The sequence below is a fragment of the Schistocerca gregaria genome, chromosome 1 (genome assembly GCF_023897955.1).
Source record: "Schistocerca gregaria isolate iqSchGreg1 chromosome 1, iqSchGreg1.2, whole genome shotgun sequence".
In the NCBI taxonomy this organism is placed as follows: Eukaryota; Metazoa; Arthropoda; class Insecta; order Orthoptera; family Acrididae; genus Schistocerca; species Schistocerca gregaria.
The window spans coordinates 729,161,459-729,183,063 of NC_064920.1; the positions used below are offsets into that span (position 1 = coordinate 729,161,459).

Sequence of the window (21,605 nt, forward strand, 5' to 3'; positions counted from 1 at the left end):
ATCTTCCTGTGTTCTTCTGTTTCTTTGTGATATTGTCTGATGAGGTAAAGTCTGCTCGGAAACTACAATTTTCTATTATTCAGTTTTGTTCATCTTGTTATGCTAAACTCTCACTAATCCAACACTAAGTAGACTGTCCTCTCAGTAATCTGGCCCACACACATCGCCTCTAGTGACTCTAGCTTCAATGACATGCACAACCACGAATGATGGCATGCAACAGTGTGGTTAGTTAATTACAATGTTAAACAGTGCTATATATATTTGAAATTGTTCCTTTCTTTGCAGTTCAGTAGCATGGCTTCTGAAAGGAAACACATTTTGCTAGATCTCAAGCAGAAACCTGCAATTTTAGATAAGTTGAACGAAGGTTTGTAGCACAAAGCCACTGCTGCTCAGTACATTTCTGGACAAGTAACTGTATACGACATCAAAAAGAAGAATGATGATATGTGATAGTAGGCAACCCAGATGGAGAGTGAGTTGGCATAATGGAAGGCTATGCGGTAGAGTGAGAATGAAGGACTGGATGTTCCTCTTTACAGATGGTTTATAAAACACAGCAAAGGAATTCCAGTGACCTGATAATAAAGGAAAAAGCAGCTGCATTTAACAAAGAAGTTGGTGCCAGTAACTTGTATGCAGCAAGTAAAGGTTGGCTGTCAAACTGGAAAAAATGACGTGGCAAGCGGCAGCTGACTGTCACTGGGAAAAGGTGATAATAGAGGAAGAAGATCTAACTGTGATGCCTTGTGCAGTGCTGATGAAACTGGTCTTTTTTTACATGATGTTTCTTTCAAAAACATTAGTTGCCAAAAACAAGAAGGCATATCATAGGCACAAACATCAGAAACAGTGCGTAACAGTAATGGTATGTTATAACAGAAATGGGAGTTGTAAACTACAGTTCATAGTGAGTGGGAAATCATTACAGTTGCAATTCTGTGAGACAGGTAGATTGGCCACCAGAGTGCATTAGTGTCATACACTTTTAGTATTATTAGTAGGCCTGGGAGGGTATATAAGGGACCGTTGTGATGGAGACGGAGATTCAACTTATTAGTGTGAGACATTGTTAACATACCCGATAGAGACTGAAAGGAGCTTCATTGTAAGTATCTACTAGCTGGCCAGTCAAGTTGTGCAGTGTCTAGACTTATTAATAGTGGCTCGATGGTGGACTGCATGAGGATGTGACAGCAGGCATATCCTTAGTCAAGGTCCTCGTCCATCAAGTCATACTACCACAAGTGAGGATCACTGTAATATGCACCGAGCTCACTGTAAAACCTTCAAGTCTGTGCTCTCCACTTGAGAACAAGTAATAGACTCCTTGCAAAATTCTGTGTCATCCTGCATCATTGGTTGGAGATTAGCAGCAACCTGACTAGAAAATTACCACCCTATGTCTAGGCTAGCATTAACGTGAGACACAAAAGTCTGTATTTGGAGTGGTGCCGTGACTGGAAAGAGTGGAATGTTTATGAATGGCATTGCTTTGTGCTGAAAAGTAAATGCAGTTCTGCACTACACTGGATGACCGTTGTCGGTGAGTGAACTGGGGAGAGATCCTAGTCTTCCAATGTTATGGAGAAGCACAGCAGTGTGTTAATCCTGGTTTCATTGGATGTGACTCCGCGTCAGAGATGTTAATAGTTGAGGGAACTCTGATAGTGTAATGGCATGTCTCGGACATCCTTCATCCTCGAGTGTTCTCTCAAATGACTTTATCACGGGGCTCGTTTTTCAACAGGACAATGCTTGTCCCCATGAGGCGTCTCTCTATGAACTGTCTGCTCAAAGTTGAGGTACTCCCATGGCCAGCAAGGTACCCAGATCTGTCCCTAGTAGAACACGAGAGACCGGCTCAGACATCAGTTCTGTTCTGTTGCCATTATACAGTATATTAAGGACCTACTAAAACAGTTGTGGGCCAGTTTGCCTCAAGAGAGGATGAAACAAACTTAAGACATTCTTCCCAACTAAATTAGTATATGCATTCAAGTCAAAGGGGGTGCAATGTCATACTGTATGCAGACTGATACTGTCAAGTTTTTTGTAAATTTGACTCCATTTTGTAATCGTTGAAGTAGCATCACCTGCCATATCAACCTGTGAAGTTTCATTTAGTTTCCTCCTACTCCTCCTCTCCTGGATTCTTCACCTTTGTGTCAGGCAATGTGATATAAGGACATTATCTTATTTACTTGTATTATTTTTGATCAGTTTTATATAATGACTGGGGCTGCCAGTCAGATGCGCAAGTGTGGCTCTCACCTCATGACATGTCTTGGGAAGCTTTCGGCTGTTTTTGGTCAACTTAATATTCCCACATTACAGGTTTTACCTGTCCTTTACAGCTGTTTTTATTATTGCCTTCTACATTTTCTAACCTCAATGAACATGCTAATGGTCATTTTACCTGTCCACCTTCTTCAGTTTAGAAGTATTTTATTGATTTGACAAACCCACGATGGAGCGACCAGTGACTTAGTAGTTTGGTCCCTTAAATGCGCCATTGTTCATCCATTCAGCCCTTGCGTCACTTAAACAAAATTTTCACAAAAAATAGCAGTATAAACATCTAAATACATATGACAAAATCACTATAGAGTGTGTGGTGGAGGTTACCATGTTAGGGTTTCTTCCCATTCGATTAGTGCATGGAACACATGAAGATGATTCCTTAAATCCTTAAAAGTCTGCATGCATATGGCAGTTACTATCATCTTGTCTTGATCCATATTGGAAATGATAGTCAAAGACACCCCATTTAATTCTGGTTCTCAAAACTTTGTTAACCATTGTGGGATAGCTGGCATCCATTTTTAAACATCTGCCAATTCAGGTTTTACGGCATCTCTGTGACCCTCCCACAGGTCATACAAACCTGTCACCATAGATGCTGCCCTTTTGTATATATGTTCTTTACCCCTAGTAGACATATTTGGTGTAAGTTCCATTCATTTGAACTAATTCTAGGACAGTATACCGATGGTGCCTCTTCTTTAGTCTTTTTCTTCTTCTTGTTTATCCTGGCTTCTTGACATCTCTTGTGAAGAGACATGATAAAAGTTCTGTAGTGGTGTAGGACAATCAATGAAGCTACACAACAGTTAATAATTTAACTTCTGAAGCTGCCGGTTTATAGGCATTTATGGAAAGAAAAACACTCTCATACACTCATACAGTCAGCAAACTTCATGTAACATTTTGTGTGTGTTATGGGGCTTAATATGTCACAAATCATTCTAATGAATTAATTAAGCTGCTGTACAGTGTTGCTAGGCAATGTAATCAACAAGGTGATGCATGTCTCAATTAAAACTGGACCTCGATATTTTGAATAAACTCTTAGTTCATTTTTTTTTTTTCAAAATCAGCACTTAACTCAAAATTAATTTCCAACTTCGTGCATTAAGTCCAATTGCATTTGAAACTACTGTTTCAAATCGAGCATGCAGGTTTTAGTTTTCCCGAATGGGCTGAACGACTCTTCTGTAATAACGTGATGTGTCTATCTCACGTAAAGTTTAAATGAAACTGGATTTACTCTCCATTTGGGTAAAGATTACAAAATAAAATTCACCACATAGATCAGTGAACTGTACACATGCACTTTTAGCACTCTAAGTGATAACTCTTTTCAGAGTAAAAGCTGCACATAAATTCACTTTTTTTATGCATACAAAATTCAAAACACCTTTATATTAAACAAATAAATTATGGCATATAATTATTAATCAAACATTTCTGATTCTGAATAAACTTCAAGAACTTGTATCTCATAATCCATAAAATTTTATAGCCTGAGAGAAATTATTAGTTTGCTATAACGGGTCAAGATCACAGTCAACTTGTGTCTGTACGATGACATCAAGAATTGACACTTGCTTGAAATGAACAAAATACCTGTACTGAAAAATAATGTCCGTTGAGTAATTTACTGACTTTTATAACAAATTCGGTGCTCCTTTGCATCGCTACAACAGGATGCAAAAGTATATTACAAACCATCTCTTTCTTTACACTGGCTACATTTTTCCCTTACATCGCTTAAAAAATATGTACACAGAAAATAGCAATGTCAACATCTACAAACATACTGCGCAAACCACTATGAAGTGTGTGGTGGAGGGTACTCCTATTGTACTGTAGTAGGGTTTCTTCCCATTCGATTTGCATATGGAGCACTGGAAGAATGGTTACTTAAGTGCCTCTGTGCAGTATTCTCGTATAAATCAGTTTGCCACTTGATTTACCTACAACTGAGCCCACGAGCTCTTTCCATTTCATATTCGTGAACATTTTTACAGCCAAATACTTGCATGAGTTGACTGATTCTATTTGTTAGTCATTGGTATTGTAATCATAGGACACTGTGTTTTTGTGCTTTATGGTGTGAACAATTTTGTATTTTGAGTATTTAAAGCTGGTTGTCTAGTTTTACATATCTTTGAAAACTTTTCAAGATTTGCCTGTATATTTGTGCAGCTTTTTTCAGATGGTAATTCATTCTAGACAATTAAATCATGTGAAAAAAGCGTTGTTACTATAAATATTGCATTCCAGTGATTAATGTTCAGAGGGAACACACCTGGAGTTATGTTATAAATGACATTGTGATGAGCTATGAGGTTCAAAAGGCGTAAAAATTATTATTTTGTGCCATAGAAATTTCCTGATTCCATTCCATTAGTTTCATTTGTTGTCATTTTCCTGTCAAATCTTTGCTGTGATGTAATTACCAGTTGTTGTCTTCATCCTTTTAATAGGAGTGCTGTTTCCTTACAACTTCATTTTTTAAAATCATATTATTTTGATATATGTGATAAGAAAAACATAGATTGACTGAATTAAACAGTGTTGAAATGTTTGTGTCATTTTGTTTGATAACAACATAAAATTTTAAGTATCTGTTCTTTGATCAAAATTTATGCCCTTCAACTATCCAGGCTTGATTTTTGGAGATTGTAGGTAATACATGACAATTATGGCTATGAACATTTTACATTCCTGTAAGATATAGAATTTTTTTTTCTCCAAGAAAAATTTGATCCTGACAAGTATTTCAATCATTTCCAGGTTGTGTTGTGGAAAACTCTGATGTTATATTTCTCGCAATGAAACCAATTTACTTGGATGCAGCATTGATGGACATAAAAAAGACTTTGAAACAACCGGTCAGCAATAAACTCTTTGTTTCATTGTTGGCTGGCGTGCCATTGAAAGTACTTGAGGAGGTAAGATGGGTTTTCATTGTGTATTCGGCTAATACTGATTTGCATAAATCTCAAATTGGTTATTTTCATGTTTAAGGTGCTGACCTCTCCCACTTCTTTGTAATTATTTGTGCATTTCGGTCTGTTTTGTGATGAACAAAAAACTAATAGTTTTTCAATTGTTATTTTGTGTAACTCAGCAGTACTGATCATCTATTTGTGTTTTCAGTAGTGTATGAGGTAATAAATCCTGCAGAATGTGTAGTCAGTCCTGCTGTGTCAAGGACTAGAATCGATCTGTAGTTATTCCTTGCCTGTCATAAGAGGTGAATAAAAGGGGTCTTATACCTAATGATGCTTTTACATTGACAATCCGCCCATCATGCTCTGTGATCTCTGCGCCTACTATTAGAATGGATTTGTATTTACATTCAGTCCACTATTGTAGCTGATCTGTTTTGGGCAGGCGGGTGGTCATCATGTATCCTTACAGTTGTAGCTCCCTGATAATGCAGGGATTACACTGTTGATGCCAGAGCTGTAATATCCCCATGTATGTGAGGAGTAAGTGCCTGGCCATTCTGGGGTGCTGGGACTATCGGCAATGGCTACTGTTCCAGGTAGCCTGTGCTATGGCAGGGTGGTGCCCATGGGGAGAGCCTCCAGTCAGAGTGAGTGGCATCAGGGTGGATGACCTTCGATGAAACAAATGACACACATCCATATGTGTGCCAGCAATGCTGTCTCAGCAGATATAAAGCAATATTTTTATGCAGGAGCTTACAACCTCATGGCGTTTCCATCTTTGGCCATGCCTTGGCGTTAGTCAGGAAAGGAAAAATGGAGGTGGACAGACTGCCCAGTTCTTGGTAAGCTCCAGAACTGATGCAGAATTGTTTGCTACAACAAAGTCATGGATTTTCATTGAAAATGTTGAGGATTGGTTTGGAGATGTTGCTGCAATATACAAGAAGAGAAATGGATATTTGTTGTTCAAAACACTGAATGCTAATCAAGGAGAGGGACGTTAGACCTGTGACAAGCTTGGGGATACACCAGTTACCATCTCTCCTCATAGTAAGCTGAACGGGATTCCAGAGTCACTTTCTATCTGGACCTGACATTATAAACGGATGAAGATCTTGATGCTGACTTAATTGTGTGGAGTCCATTTTGTTCGCCGGATCCAGATAGGACCTAAGGGTAATGCGGCATAAATTGGAGCTTTCATCCTAGCCTTTAATGAAAATATTTTAGCTGAGGAAGTATCATGTAAGGCCATATTTTCCTCCTCTTCTGGGATGTTTTAGGTACGAGACGTTTTGACATATGAGGTTACTTGTGGGGCTTAGGACAGTGCATGAAGCAGTCCTTCTGAACAGCCTCTACATGTGTAAACTGTCCAGAATTCCACCACCTCATTCTCCCACATGTTAAATTTCAAGAGGGAGAAGAAAATCCAGGAATATAAAATTATTGACTTCCTTTCTTATCAAGATGCTAAGAAAAAGTTTGAATGACTCCACATGTGCCGTATAATGTTTATTCTTAAGTGTAGCGTCAAAACCACACCTAACACAATGGTGTGGCTTCAGAAGAACACTCCTGGCCCTAGACACATGTAAGGGCAGTTTTTCAGTTGAGGGAGAGGACATCAGCTCCCTCAAACCCATAATGCACAGCACTGGTGGTAACCACCCAATCAGTGCAGCCAGAGGTGCCTCACTCTCCTCTGGCATGATCAGGGAAGAGTACACCTGCCAAAGTATCTCCTTCCAGGATGAAACAGACCAGCAGTCTACCACCAACCAGTTACTGGAGTGACTGATGAAGCTACAGGCTGTGAGTCATAAAAAAGACCTGTTCTCCTGTCCCAGAAATCAAGACAGGAGAAGTCTCACAGAAACTGAAACTATACAGGGAAAAGGAGGGCAGATTAAAGGGTAAATAAAATTATCGTGTATCGTTGTCTTAGTCCCCCTACCCCAGAGCTTGAGCCCTTGAATATCAATGAAGGCTCTCAATTCAGGTGGAGGATGACTCAGCATTAAGGTAGGTTATACTCCTGTTTCCCATTCACTGCTTTCTCAGATCTCAATCTGATGTTTGTTGGGTGGAACTCTAATGGCTACGTATTATGTAGTCGTGTAGTAATTCAGGTGCCACAGTTCTTAGGAATCTGACTCCCTACTATTGAAAACTATAAAGCCTAGTGTAAGAATCGCAGTAGCACTAAGAGGGCATCTAGAGAAGTCTCAGACACTTACTGTTAGCACATGCTGCTAACCTCTGCTTGAGAAGCTGTGGCTATTCGTGTCTTCCTGTCAGTGTAACAGTATGTGTTACTGTCTACCTCCAGACAGATCTATACTGTATCAGGAGCTGGTGAAGTTGGTGGAACAGCTGCTTCCATCTTTGCTCCAGCCCATAATCCTCTGTGGGGCAGCAAACCACATCTATCAGGGGCCAAATAACGGAACAGAACTGGAAGTCTGCCAGCTTTATACTGGAGCTACAACACATTTCAGTATGGCCAATAAAACATATATAATAGATCTTACTGTCTGCTGCCTGAGCATTTCACCATTGATCCAGTGGTCTATCCATGGCCACTTCTGTGACAGCAACCACTTTCCTATCACTCTCTCTTTCCCAGATCACGGATCAATGGAACATGCACCATGATGATATCAAAGGAGTGGTACAAGATACTATTACCACAATTATACATGCTTCAGAAGCTACTATACCCTATTCTTCAAGCCATTCTCGCAGGAAACCTGTGCCATGGTGGTCTGAAGAAATAGCTGTGGATATCGGAGAGCATTAAAAGGCTCTCCAAGGCCACAAATGCGATTATTCTGCACAGCATTTAATAGCATTCAGGAGACTTTGAGCAAAGACACAGTTTTTATTATGTATTATCTGTGAGAGCCTACATTCCATGGTCCCGAGTATGCGCTAAACACCACATATGTGGCCACCCACCATCCACAGTAATTCCTGGCATCTCCTTCAATAGCGACATCTGTACTGATCCTGCAGTCATTGCTTCAAGTTTTGTGGCACATTTTGTCAAAGTGTCTACATGCTCCGCATGTATATGACCTGGGACAGCCAGGAAATCTATGAAAAAACCAGGGAAAATCCAGGATGTTGTTAAAATAATGGAAATTTTTCATTGTTTCAGTTTTTGGTTAAATTTTTTGTAATTTTGTCTGATAAGAACTGTTACTCTAACAAAGGATTTCACTTTATCCCACTAGTACAGAATAATACTGTAGCAATAAAACATAAAAGAGAGAGAAACACCAAAATGAAACCTAAGATTGCAAAGAAAATGCGCCATTTACAACAAAACGCGGTGCACACACAAGTATGCAGAGAGTAAAATGTGTCAAAGGCTTTAGGATGAGGACTATGCAATCCTTCATAACAAGAAACTGCTTTCAATGAGTGTGACATCACAACTGTTACAGTAGCTAGCTTCATTTGATCAAATACCAGCAGACTCACAAGCATTCACAGAGTTGCGTATGAACAGCGCCTCCTCGAGCTTCTGGCTACTTGAAGTGTAGCTGTATAAGCAGTAGCAGCAAGCAGCCAGATACTAGCGTCTCCATGTAACCTGTGTTTACACCCCGTGATTTTGCTGTTTCCTCTTCATTTACAGCTCTCACGTCAAAATAAAACGAGATATCTGTGGGTCAAAATAAAACAAGAGATTTCTGTGGCTAGGAGGTATCAAGTGGATTAAAATATATTCACATAATTACGGACAACTAAAATATGTTGTTGGTTTCGGTTTTTATATTTTATATTATTTCCATATTATTGGCAATCCAGCGTTAATCATCTTGCAGGACAATGAAGTTATTTTTGTTGGTTTGCTAAAGAAATTTCGCTTTTATTAATCTTTTCTGCAGAGGCAGACAATTTATTTGAAACAATGTTTCATTCCACATTACTGGCTAGTTTCAACTGTTAACAGAATTTCATGTGCATGTTTTCATCTGTTGGCACATAGGGTATAATGCCATAATAAAGAACTAAATATGAGATAATAATATTGATATTCCACGAAATTTGGCATCCCGAACCGCACTGAAAAGCATAATACCAGAAAGGGGCCTACTTTAGTGTGAATCTGGACATACAAATGTCCACTTTAAGCCAAATTATGTATTTTAGTATGGTTTACGAAATTCCAGTGCTCTTGGAGTACTCAATGTCCTGTTTCTTTTATGACGTGAGACAAGATCTGTTAATGCTATAGGCATACAAACATGTGTGAATGTTCATTATAAGATGACTAAGTAAGTAAATTTGGCCAGTAGTATTGAATAAAATGTTTTGTTACAAATACATAGATGGGTTTAGCAGAATTTTACAAATCTGCCGTCTGTGAGAGACAATATTTTTCAATAACCTTCTCTAGGCATGATGTTATTTCTTAATTTGTATTGTTTACATCTTAAATTTACAGAAGGCCATTCTTCGGTAATTTGTAAGTCTGGCAGTACATTGTGTTTTATCATTGTAACTCCCCACAAGGCTCTGGCAGTTACAGTTTCCTGTCTTTGCAGATAATCTTGCTAATATTTTATATCATTTGAAAAAGTCGTGAAAAACTTATTGTCCTTAATTCTGGCATATACAAACAAATGTTTTGTTTTGTTTTTGCATGAAATTTGTATTCATTCTTACTAGCTTTTTGCAGTGCTGTGTGGATGTAAACGTGATTGGAAATGCTAGATAACAATACTGCAGAGTACAATAAAAAAGAAAAAAAAAGAAAAGAAAAAAAAAGGTAAAGTCCAGTTATGAAATAAATATTATGCCAAGGACTGCTTTCTCATTTTGTGTCCTTTATTTGGATAGGATATGATAAAACAATTACCTGAAGCACAATAACACTGTACGTCCTCTCCGAACAGCATGCTGCAGTGCTGCACATGGTCATGTGTGGTGTCCTGCTGTGCACAAAATGCCAAACACAAATGCACTGAAAGGCACTTGATCAGAGCAAACACCAAACAAGGGCTTCCTGTGTCATTGTAGTTGCACATTTGTAGTAGTGTCTGTTTTCTGGAGCTTCCTGGCAACTGTTGAAACAAACCTATTTCTAACAGATCAGGGAAAATATTGCAAATGGTGTTTCGAGAAGCATCACTTTGGAAGTAAATTTCCTCCGATGCAGGATGAATTATGTTACTTGTGAGAATGTATGATGAATTTCTTAAATCACAAAGTGTTTGACTTTCTTTCAGTCCGTAACATTTTGAGGACCAACCACTTAGAAAAATTTGTGGCCCAAAAGACCAGCCATTTAAAATTTTACTGGCACATTTGTGTTTGCTACATCTCAAAGGGTAACATGTGCAAAAAAGGATTGGTATTACATCTGAAAGCCAAGATTTGCTTGTTGTTGTACTATATGTATATTAATTTAAACCATTAACTTTTTCTATTCATATATTCATGCTACTTTTTTGTCATTGGCTGACTACATCAAGTGTCCTATTCTCTGAATATCTGCTGTCATTGGCTGGCAAGAGTGGTGACGCAAGCTATGATTGGCTGGCAAAAGCACATTGCAGTTTAGATTTCAGTGCTTTGAGAACTAATACACTGTATTTTGGGGAATTCGTGTTTGTACTTCAATAATAAGAAAATTCACAGTGTACTTGTTGCTACGCATCAAAGATCTTTCCAAAAGAAATTGTCTTTATGCTGTGTTTCATTTTCTAAGTTCCTGGGGAGCTCTATGCTGATGTATAAAACCTTTACAGATTTAAAGGACTGACATGTTGTACAGCTCTGAGGGAAAGTATACTGTCGCTTAACACAGAAAAAGTGTATTTTCACCTTGGATAAAATGTCTTTTCATGTGGAGGGGAGAGGGGGGGGGGGGAGGACTGCATTTTTAACTGGAAAATCGAGGAAAAAATCCATGAATTTGTTTTGTCCGTGCGTGTACCCTGATGCAGTAACTACCATCCTAACTTCCTGACCTGGATGTGCATGGCAAATTAGAACTACTTATCTGTCCATGTACATGCTTGAATCACACAGTGTTCATTTAATGAATTGGAGTTCTGTAGCACTTGAGCATAGACTCGATAAAATCCATAATCAAATCCTTAAACACCTTATCAGTGACACCATAAAACATGTTCTTGGGGGTTTTCCGTTTCATTGTTTAGCAGGTAAGGGAGTTCCCTGCCCCCCCCCCCCCCCCCCCAAAAAAAAAAAAAAAAAAAAAAAAAAAAAAAAAAAAAAAAAACTATAAACTATTCCCTCTCAACCCCTGCCCCTTCCCACCCCCCACCCGAGTGGTGGGAGAGTATTATTATTCCCCATTAAAAGACTCGCAAATTTTTACTAATTATTGACCAATCTCTCCAGCAAATGGACTGCATAAATTATTCAAAAGAATGGTCAACTGTGGACATGTGTTGTTTGCTGGAATTCGAAGGACATTTATCGCAATTTCAGTGGCTCTAGGGCATTCCAATCCTCTGAAGACCAATTTATTTGTCTGGAATCTGCAATGCACAGTGCTTTCACACATTGCCAACAATTGGTTGCTGTATTCTTTGATCTACTGGTGGTGTAAAATACCACCTGGCACCATCACATTCTGTCTAATCTGCACAAGTGGGACTCCAGGCCTGCTTACCTATTATTATCCAGAACTTTCTATCCCTATGACTGTTCTGGGTCCGGACAGGCTCTTAGTGACAAATGTGTGCAGGATCCTGGGGTCCCTCAGAATCAGTTTGCCATCACAGTGACATCATGGCTGCAGTGGGATGATTGGTCTTACCATCATTGTATGAGTATATGGACAATCTTTGCTTGTATTAAAGAACTTCATTGCAGTGCACCACAGAGAGTCAGCTTCAGGGGGCCTTGCAGAAAGTACATAACTGGGCCATGAATCAAGGGTATCAGTTTTCTCCCATGAAAATTCGAGTCATACACTTTTGTAGAGTCTGTCATACACTTTTGTAGAGTCAGGACTGTGCACTCACACCCAGAACTTTACCTCAGTAATCAGTTACTTGAAGTCATTTAAACTGTAAACTTCTTAGTCTCATATTTGACAATAAGTTAACATGGTTGCCCTCATGTATGTCAGCTCAAGGCAAGTTTGCATGGGGAAATGTAATACGCTCAGATTTAACACCAGTACATGGTGCGCAGACCACACAGTTCTCTTGTGGTTCTAAAATGCTTTGATTTTATTCCACCTGTCACAATGTATTGCTTACAGGTTGACAGCACCGTCAGTTCTGAGCTTGTTAGACCCTATCCAACACAGATGGAGCTTTTGGTATAAGCCCTGTAGATAGTCTACAGATGGAAGCTGGTATGCCACCACTGAGTGTCAGAGACCAGCAAATGGCAAACTATGCTGACACAGTCTGTCAGATGTGTACCCTTCCATGTTATTCAACTCTGTTTCACAACCAGCAGTTCAGACTGTTTACGAATCACCCAAAATGGATAGACCAGCTGGAATACAATTGGAAGCTCTATGTAAGGACCTCTAACAGTCCACTCATGTCTGTGATATGGAGTCCCCTCTCGGCATCCTCTGTGGTATGTACCCCGGTCCTATGATTCAGATGGGCTTCGTTTGAGGCCCTAAGAAAAATGCTGATCCTACCATTCTCAGATGCCTGTTCAGTTTTCTTTGACTATCCATATTTCACATCTGCATCTGCATCTGCATGAATGGACTGAAAATAATGACTGGGCCAGTATTCTCTGCAGTGTGTGTGTGTGTGTGTGTGTGTGTGTGTGTGTAAACTGCAGAATTGGACACCATGTCATGGGTTCTGCAGTACCGTAAAAATCTCGCCTCGGAGGACTTCCTGGTTTGTAGAGAGTCCATGAGCTATATACCAGGCATATCACAGTACCCCAGAAACCTTTTGATTGCTACTATCCAAGATCTACTAGCTGACCACCACAACTCCAGTACGACAGTAACATTCATCTTGACACTGAACCATGTGGGTATTCCAGGAAATGAACTTGCTGAGTAATTAAGTAAATAAGCAACTACTTGAGTCAAACTTGTATAAAAGCAATCACTGGAGACACACTTTGAGTACCAGGCACAGACTCAAGATTGCAAGTATGACATCACATTTTGAAAACCCGGGATATGGGATGGCAGGCAACCACAACCTTCAGCAAGCTGAGAGCAATTGAGAGCACCACCAAAGCATGGCATACTTCTCTTCAGGTTTCTCAGAAAGTTGCCATCGTATTGTGCTGACTGTGTGTAGGCCACAACAGACTTACTCACAGGTTCCATTAGTGTATGGAGGACTCTCCTCATTGCAACTTTGGTAGTCCTCTCATGACCGCCCATATTTTTGTTAATAAAATAGAAAGAAACATTCCACATGGGAAAAATATATTAAAAACAAAGATTCCATGACTTACCAAATGGGAGAGTGCTGGTAGATAGACACAATAAAAAAAAAACCACAAACACACACACAAAATTTCAAGTTTTTGCAACCAACAGTTGCTTCGTCAGGAAAGAGGGAATGAGAGGGAAAGACGAAAGGATGTGGGTTTTAAGAGAGAGGGTAAGGAGTCATTCCAATCCTGGGAGCGGAAAGACTTACCTTAGGGGGAAAAAAGGAAAGGTATACACTCTCTCGCACGCGCGCGCTCGCGCACACACACGCACGCAGACATATTTAAAGGCAAAGAGTTTGGGCAGAGATGTCAGTCGAGGCGGAACTGCAGAGGCAAAGATGTTGTTGAATGACAGGTGAGGTATGAGTGGCTGCAACTTCCCGCTATCCACCAGGCCTCAACCTCTGCTAATTTCAAGTTGCCGCCACTCGTACCTCACCTGTCATTCAACAACATCTTGACTTCTGCCTCGACTGACATCTCTGCCCAAACTCTTTGCCTTTAAATATGTCTGCTTGTGTGTGTGTGTGTGTGTGTGTGTGTGTGTGTGTGTGTGTGTGTGTGTGTGTGTGTGTGTGTCCTTTCGTCTTTCCCTCTCCTTTCCTCTTTCCTGACGAAGCAACCGTTGGTTGCGAAAGCTTGAAATTTTGTGTGTGTGTTTGTGTTTTTTTGTATTGTGTCTATCTACCAGCACTTTCCCGTTTGGCAAGTCATATTCTTGTTAAGTATGGTCAGCTGGCTGGTTTGAGATGAGCTGTCAACTTGCTTACCTCATTACCTAGATACTTGTGGATGATGGGTTACCAACTATGAAAGTTCTAAGTTCTCAGAGGGAAAACAGATTTTACAACAAAATTTAACAAACCTTCATGTTTGGGTCTGGATTGGTTGTGGACAGAGTACCTCTTGCTGTGGCAGGTGCCCCGTGTGGTCTCAGGCTTCTTTCTCCCTCCGCATTGTCATATATTTTTAAACTTTTGTGTGTTTATTTTATTTATCTAACTGTTTAAGATAATTAGCTCTCCAGCCCACACTGTCTGCATTTCCTTACCTTATTTTAATTTGTTGCCTCATTTTAGTTGTACTCCTGTGATGACCCTTCTTAGTGTATCCTTCAGTGACTAGTTAGTTTTTAGCTGCCTGTGTTCTCCTCTCACTTCTAACTATCCTGCTAGAGAGCTACTGCCACTCATGTTTTCAACCGCAATGACATGGTCACAGACCCTGTAGCTGACAAATCTCTTTGTCACTTTTCCTATGAGCCCCTTTCAATGCTTAATTATAATCATAATCATCATCATCATCATCATTGTTGTCAATGTATAGTCAATGGTTAAAGCAAGAATAAAAACGTTTTCACTCTAGTTATAGTAGTGTCAAGATTGTTATGCAGTAGATTTACAGTCCTTGACAATAACTTAGAAGTGTTGTTATATACATGTAAGAATTGATGCATTTTTGTCTTCCATTGCTAAAATATCACAGTGGAAGGAAAAAATATTTTTGCACATCCACAACATTATTAAGTTTATAGCAAAGTAGAAAATTCTTAGGTTCTAATGTTGCTTTGATAGCTAATAATGAATCTGAAAAAAAGGTATCTGAAATGATGATTTGTGCTTGCTGTTAATTGTAAAAGAATTGTTTCATTATTGTGCTTACAAGTTTGTAGGAACCTTGCTGATAGTGTATTCTGCTCTTATGAGTTGATCAACAATTTTCATTTCAAAAGGTATTCAAGAAAATTTATATACTTCTTGCTGAGGCTGTCGTCTTCAGCTTTATCAGGATGTTTCTAGATGAATAAGAGAGAACTTAATTATTGTGTGGTCATTCATTCCATGCATTATGTACAAAAAACCAGGTTCACAAATTTCTGTCTAGCAGCAACATATTAAAAATTTAGAAACATCTGCTTGCCATCTTTATATCTTATAAAAATGTATGTATGGTATGTACACTGAGATGACAAAAGTTCCTAATATCATGCCATAACTCGTTTTGCCCAGCATAATGCAGCAACTTGACACGGCATGGACTCAGTAAGTCATTGGAAGTCCTCTGCAGAAATCTTGAGCCATGCTGCCCCTATAGCCGTCCATAATTGCGGAAGTGTTGTTGGAGCAGGATTTTGTGCATGAACTGACCTTTAGATTGTGTCCCATAAATGTTAGATAGGATTTATGTAGGGTGATCTGGGAGGCCAAATCACTCATTCAAATTGTTCAGCAATTGCTAACAATCGTGGCCCGGTGACATGGTGCATTGTCATCCATAAAAACTCCATTGTTGTTTGGGAACATGAAGTCCATGAATGACCACAGGTGGTCTCAAAGAAGCCCAATATAACCATTCCAGTCTATGATCTGTTCTGTTAGACCAGAAGACCCAATCCATTATATGTACATACAACCCACACCGTTATATAGCCACCAGTTTGAACGGTGTCTTGTTGATGACCTGGGTCCATGGCTTTGTGGTAGCACTTGAACCCTACCATCAGGTCTTACCAAGTGAGATTGGGACTCATCTACCCAAGCCAAAATTTTCCAGTTGTCTAGGGTCCAACTGACAAAATTACAAGCCCAGGAGAGACATTGCAGGTGACGTTGTGCTATTAGCAAAAGCATCTTAGTCGATTATCTGCTCGCATGGCCCATTAACACCACATTTCACTGCACTGTCCTAATGGATATGTTTGTCGTATGTCCCACATTGATTTCTGCGGTTACGTTGCAGTGTTTTGCTTGTCTGTTAGCACTAACAACAGTGTACAAAATCCACTGCTCTCGGGTGTTAAGTGTAGGCAGCTGGCCATTGTGATATCCATGGTGAGAAGGAATGCCTGAAATTTGGTATTCTTAGCACATTCTTGACACTGTGGATCTCAGAATATTGAGTACCTTAACAATTTCTGAAATGGAATATTCCATGGGTCTAGCTCCAGCTACCATTCCGCATTCCTGTCATGCTGCCATAATCACATCAGAATTTTTTTCACTACACTGCTTTCTTTTGTACTTTGTGAACATGATACTACCATCATTTCTAAATGTACATGCCCAAGGTGTATATTTGCTGAGACAACCAGGAAATCTGGGAAAAACTGGGAAGTTCTTTATCGGAGAGAAAACCAGGAAAAACCTATGATTTTTTTAAATTTTGTAATTGTCTTAGTTTTGAGTTAAATTTTTGTAATTTCAGCTGGTAGGAGCTGATAGTCTAACAAAGGATTTTACTTTACCCCACTGCTGTAGAATAATACTGCAGCAATAAAACATAAAAGAGAGAAAAAGGCCAATGTAAAACTTAAGTTGCAAAGAAAATGTGCCGTATACAACAAAAAAACACCTTGCGCACATAAGTGTCGTATGTTGTGAATAGCTACTTTCATTTTCTGGTGAGGTAATGTGACATGAGCTGTGATTGCTTGACAAAAGTGCATCACAGTCTGTATTTCAGTGCTTCATAAACTAATGTGCTGTGTTTGGTGGAATTCGTACTTATACTTTCATAATACAAAAATATGCAGCATACATGTTGCTGCACAGCAAAGATCTTTCCAAAACGTGATGTATTTTTGCTAGGTTTCATTTCCTAAAGTGCTGGCAAGTGGTATATAAAAACTGTACCATTCAAAGAATTGATAAGTTTTACAGTACTGTCACTCAACACAGAGAAGGTGTATTTTCACTTAGGAAAATGTGTATTTTTATCTGGGGGAAAAAGTGTAATTTAACTGGGAAACATGGAATTTTTTTTCCTTGTCAGCATATACAAGTTGATGTCACTATCTCATGACTTTTGTGATCTCAGTGTATGGTGGACAAAAATGTGGTAACACCAAAAACACAACACATTACTATGCCTGATACAGTATAGGAAAACTGTTGGTATCCAAACCAGCTTGCCTTGTCTCTGAATGGTTCAGTACAGGTACTGCATGGTTTTTGAGGGAATATTATATCATTCTTCCTAGCAAATTCAGGTAGAGGTGTTGGAGGCGGTTAGCAATTAGACCACAAAGGCTCAATAATATTGAGATATGTTGACTTTGGTGGCCAGGCGAGTTGAGACACTTCATCTTCGTACATTTAAAATCAGTCCTGGACAATGTGAGCTGTTTGAACTGGGGCCCTGTCATTTTCGATCACAGCAGCTCCATTGTAGCACAGACATTGTATCATGGGATGCACTTGATCTGCCAGTATGGTCACATAATCTTCAGCAGTAATGTGACCTTGCAGAGTAACCATGGGGCCCATAGAATACCATCATATGGTTGCTGAAATCATCACCGAACCACCACCGTGTTTCACTCTTTTAACGTAAAACTGGCCAGGAGATGGAAACATTATGAAATAACTCATCTGACCAAATGCCTTTCTTCTATTGCTCCATAGTCAAAGTTTAATTAATAGCTTCAGCACCCCGTTTTCTTATTACGGGCATTTGCATGATTGGTGAGCGATTCTGGAATTGCAGCCCACCCTGCCGCTCCCTGATTCTGGAGCTCCCTTTGTGTTATTTTGGTGCTGACACTGTTAAGTCTGACATTCAGTTCTGCAGTGAATTTTGTAGCTGTCCTCATCTTCTTTTTGTCACAATCCTTTCCAATAACTGTGTCATTATCACTCAATGCATAATTTCATCAGTGCTGTGACTTAGCATATGATGTTTCTTAGCTTTGCCTGTATTCTTTATAAAACTTCAAAGTGGTGCCTCTGGAAACGTCAAGCTATGTTGGTTACAGATGCACGTACCATATGAATGCCAACACTTTAACCATGTTTAAATCCACTTAGTACGCAACTACACACAACACTGTTCTGACCATGATTGTCATTTGGAACATGTTGGAGACATTGCACAGATGCTGTTTGTGGTCATGTACATCAGCACAACCTGCAGACTTGGCTAGCGTCTGTGTTTATGTTCAAATGTATATTTCTCATGGTGTTTCCATATTTTTGTGCAACCTCTATAGGTTTGGTTTGTAGGTTCAACCTCACCTCCTAAATTACTGTATCAACTTCAACCGAACTTAGTACATAAATCACTTGATATTTGGAAAGAAGCACAGTGGGGCTAGGAGCCACCTACCTCTTAAAAGGGTGAGAGTGGAGGTGACCCAGACTATATTCATGTAGTATTTGAGAATTAGTCACTTCAGAGTTTCCAACAAACTTTGAACATAATTTTAAACCTTATCTAAAATATTTCTTGTTTACATTCTGAATGTCAAATATTTAAAACGTTAATTCATTTGTAAAGTAATCAAGAGTTTGAAGCTGTTTTACACAAAGGAGTTAGATCCTTTAAAGGAATCAAGTTTACTGGCTACGTACTATGTGCAAAATAGCTCTGTGGGGTTAAGAACCACAGTCTACATCCCTTAGTGATAAGAATGAAAAGGGGATGACATTGAAGCAAAACTCAGGAACATGTGGAAGTGAATACTATACACAGGAGAGGGGGATTTAGTATCTGCCGGGGTAGTCGTCCGACGTGTTGGTCTGTAAGTGGTACCAGCACCAGACTTCTACTCGAGAGATACAATGAGCCCTTCAGCAGACCGCATGGCAGCAGACCTGGTATCACACAGGTCGACCGGTGGTCTCAAGCAGTATAAAACATGTGGTAGAGCCCCCAGTAAATGCCCTCAGCAGTTACTCCTTAAACTAAAGAAAAGGGAATCATTAGTAAATATTAGTCAAATGTGCAGTTGGTTGTTAAACATTGCTCATTTTTGATTTTTTACTAGCAGGTAGATAATGAAGATAGGTATATTGTTTTTGTTAAGATTATGGGTCAAATTATGAAAAGTATTTCTAGGAGAAGTCTGTTACAACACAACTACTGATTGTTGTATTCTAAAACACAGTAGCACAGAAGGTTTAGATTTTGATATGAAATGTGGTATTTTTAAAAATGTTAATGTGTGAAAATTTTTGTGGCAAAAGCTGCTCTTCAAAAAGTATTGAAAATTATTTGTTTTTGTGTGAAACGTGAAACACATGTGTAGGAAATTGACATTATGGAGTTCAGTGCAACAGGCTGAAGTAATATTGCTTTGAATGTAGTAGATGAATTCACAAACTGAAACACTGAATCCTGTCAGAACTGGAACCGACTTAAATCTGCCCATGCACACTCTATAGAAGTAATACAGTTATTATTATACTGTGTTTGGTAACATAGTTTTATTTAGTTTGAATGTAGGATTGTTGATCTATTTGTTACCTATGTCCTTTCTTTGTTGCATCAGAAGATTGGTGTGATATCATTTGTTTTTAAGATTTTTAATTTTGTTTTGGAGAGTTTATCACATGCTTTTCAAAGTAAGCAAAATCGCCATGTGTTTCACACATTTGTAGTTCAGTTTTATGTTTCAGCGCATTTGACGCCCTTTTGTGACAATTACAATCTACCTATCTTTGTTTCCACTATAACATCTCTTCTTAGTGCTATTTGCCCATTAAGTTTTTCCTCTTTCACTACTTAAGAATAGGTGATTTTATGAACCAGCAGCAACATGTGATATGTAAACTTGTCAGGTTATAAGGAGGAGACTCATTTACACCCAGCAAAAATGGCTGCTGAGAAATGTGTTTTGGACAGAAATCAAAGACAAAGTGCGACTTCAGTGTATTAAGGAATAAAATTTCTGGTGACGTTAAATGATGAAATGGAAAACAGATTTCTTATCTCTTCGTACTCTGTCAGATCTTTTGCTTTCACTTGTTATAATCTTATTTGCATATGTTCACATTTCATTGCGTCGACTCATCTGTAACACAGCATAAATTTTTCAGAAAATTCATAGGATTGTGCCAGATGCTCGTGTCATCCGTGTGATGCCAAACACACCAGTACTAGTTGGAGCAGGCTGTTCGGGTATGATTGTAATCTCTTATCTTTTGTATATACTTAGGAAAGTATAAATTGTTGGACTTTATTGTGTAGGACAAAGTGGAGAGAACAGGCCTGTCTGGAAAGTAGTCCAACAGTGAATAACTAGAATTAGACTAAATGCTTGGATGGAACACTGGATAACAAAAGTTCGATAAATGATGCTGCAAAGATAAAAGTTTATAGTGAAAATTAAATTGAGAGAGGGTATTTTAACTTAAGTAGTCCCAAGTCCTTAAAGATTAGAGAGAGTGAAGAGATTCTCTTTTATACAGTTGTGAATTATATATTACAACTTGTGGAAAAAGAATGTTTTTGCCCTGTTGCGTGTTAGGACGAATGACATTCTTAATTCATGCCATTTGTTTGGTGTCATAATTTTGTGCTGTTTGTCTCGTAATGGCATAACTTGTAGCTTTGCATTGGTATATTTCTAAAATGTACTGAAAGAAACATGAAAAGATAAATATAAATGTTAGATGTATTAATGGTTTTTTATGCTGGCTTGAATGTGAACAATCAAATGAGTGTGTAGGAGTTTGGAAAACTTTGCTCTATACACTATCTGAACTAAAGTATCTGGATACCTCTTTGTAATGTAGAGTAGACCACCAGCTATCGCAAGAGGTAGACCTACCGGTATAAAGGGAGGTTGGGGGGTTATTGTGTTGTTAGTAGGGGTGGTTATTGTGTTGTTAGTAGAGAAGCAGTAACAGCAGGATGGGTCAATCAGGAGTGCTTATTGGCTTTGAATGTAGTCTAGTCATTGGATGTCCTCTGAGAAACAGATCAATTGGGGAGATTTCAACATTTCCAAAGCTGCCCTAGTCGACTGTTGGTGATATGATTGTGAAATGGAAATGCGAAAGAACAACCACCCCTAAATCAAGACCAGTCATGAAGCAACATTTGCGAGGCAATAGTTCATAGACAATAACATTGCTGAAATGGGCTAGCCTACTCAGGGTCCTGACCTGAACCCAATAGAACGCCTCAACACCTGCTGAGGAAGAAATTACCATTCCT

The 21,605-nt window shown here is 39.0% G+C and overlaps 1 protein-coding gene across 3 annotated transcripts in view; it reads left to right on the top strand.

Annotated features, from left to right (window-relative positions):
- The window catches only part of LOC126266997 (uncharacterized), a 75,810-nt gene that overhangs the window by 26,448 nt on the left and 27,757 nt on the right, over positions 1–21,605 (top strand). For all 3 annotated transcript variants that reach the window (XM_049971761.1, XM_049971751.1, XM_049971769.1), the window contains 2 exons: positions 5,086–5,243; positions 20,483–20,564. In XM_049971761.1, the coding sequence (XP_049827718.1) occupies positions 5,086–5,243; positions 20,483–20,564 (240 nt within the window). The remainder of the gene's footprint in view (positions 1–5,085; positions 5,244–20,482; positions 20,565–21,605) is intronic.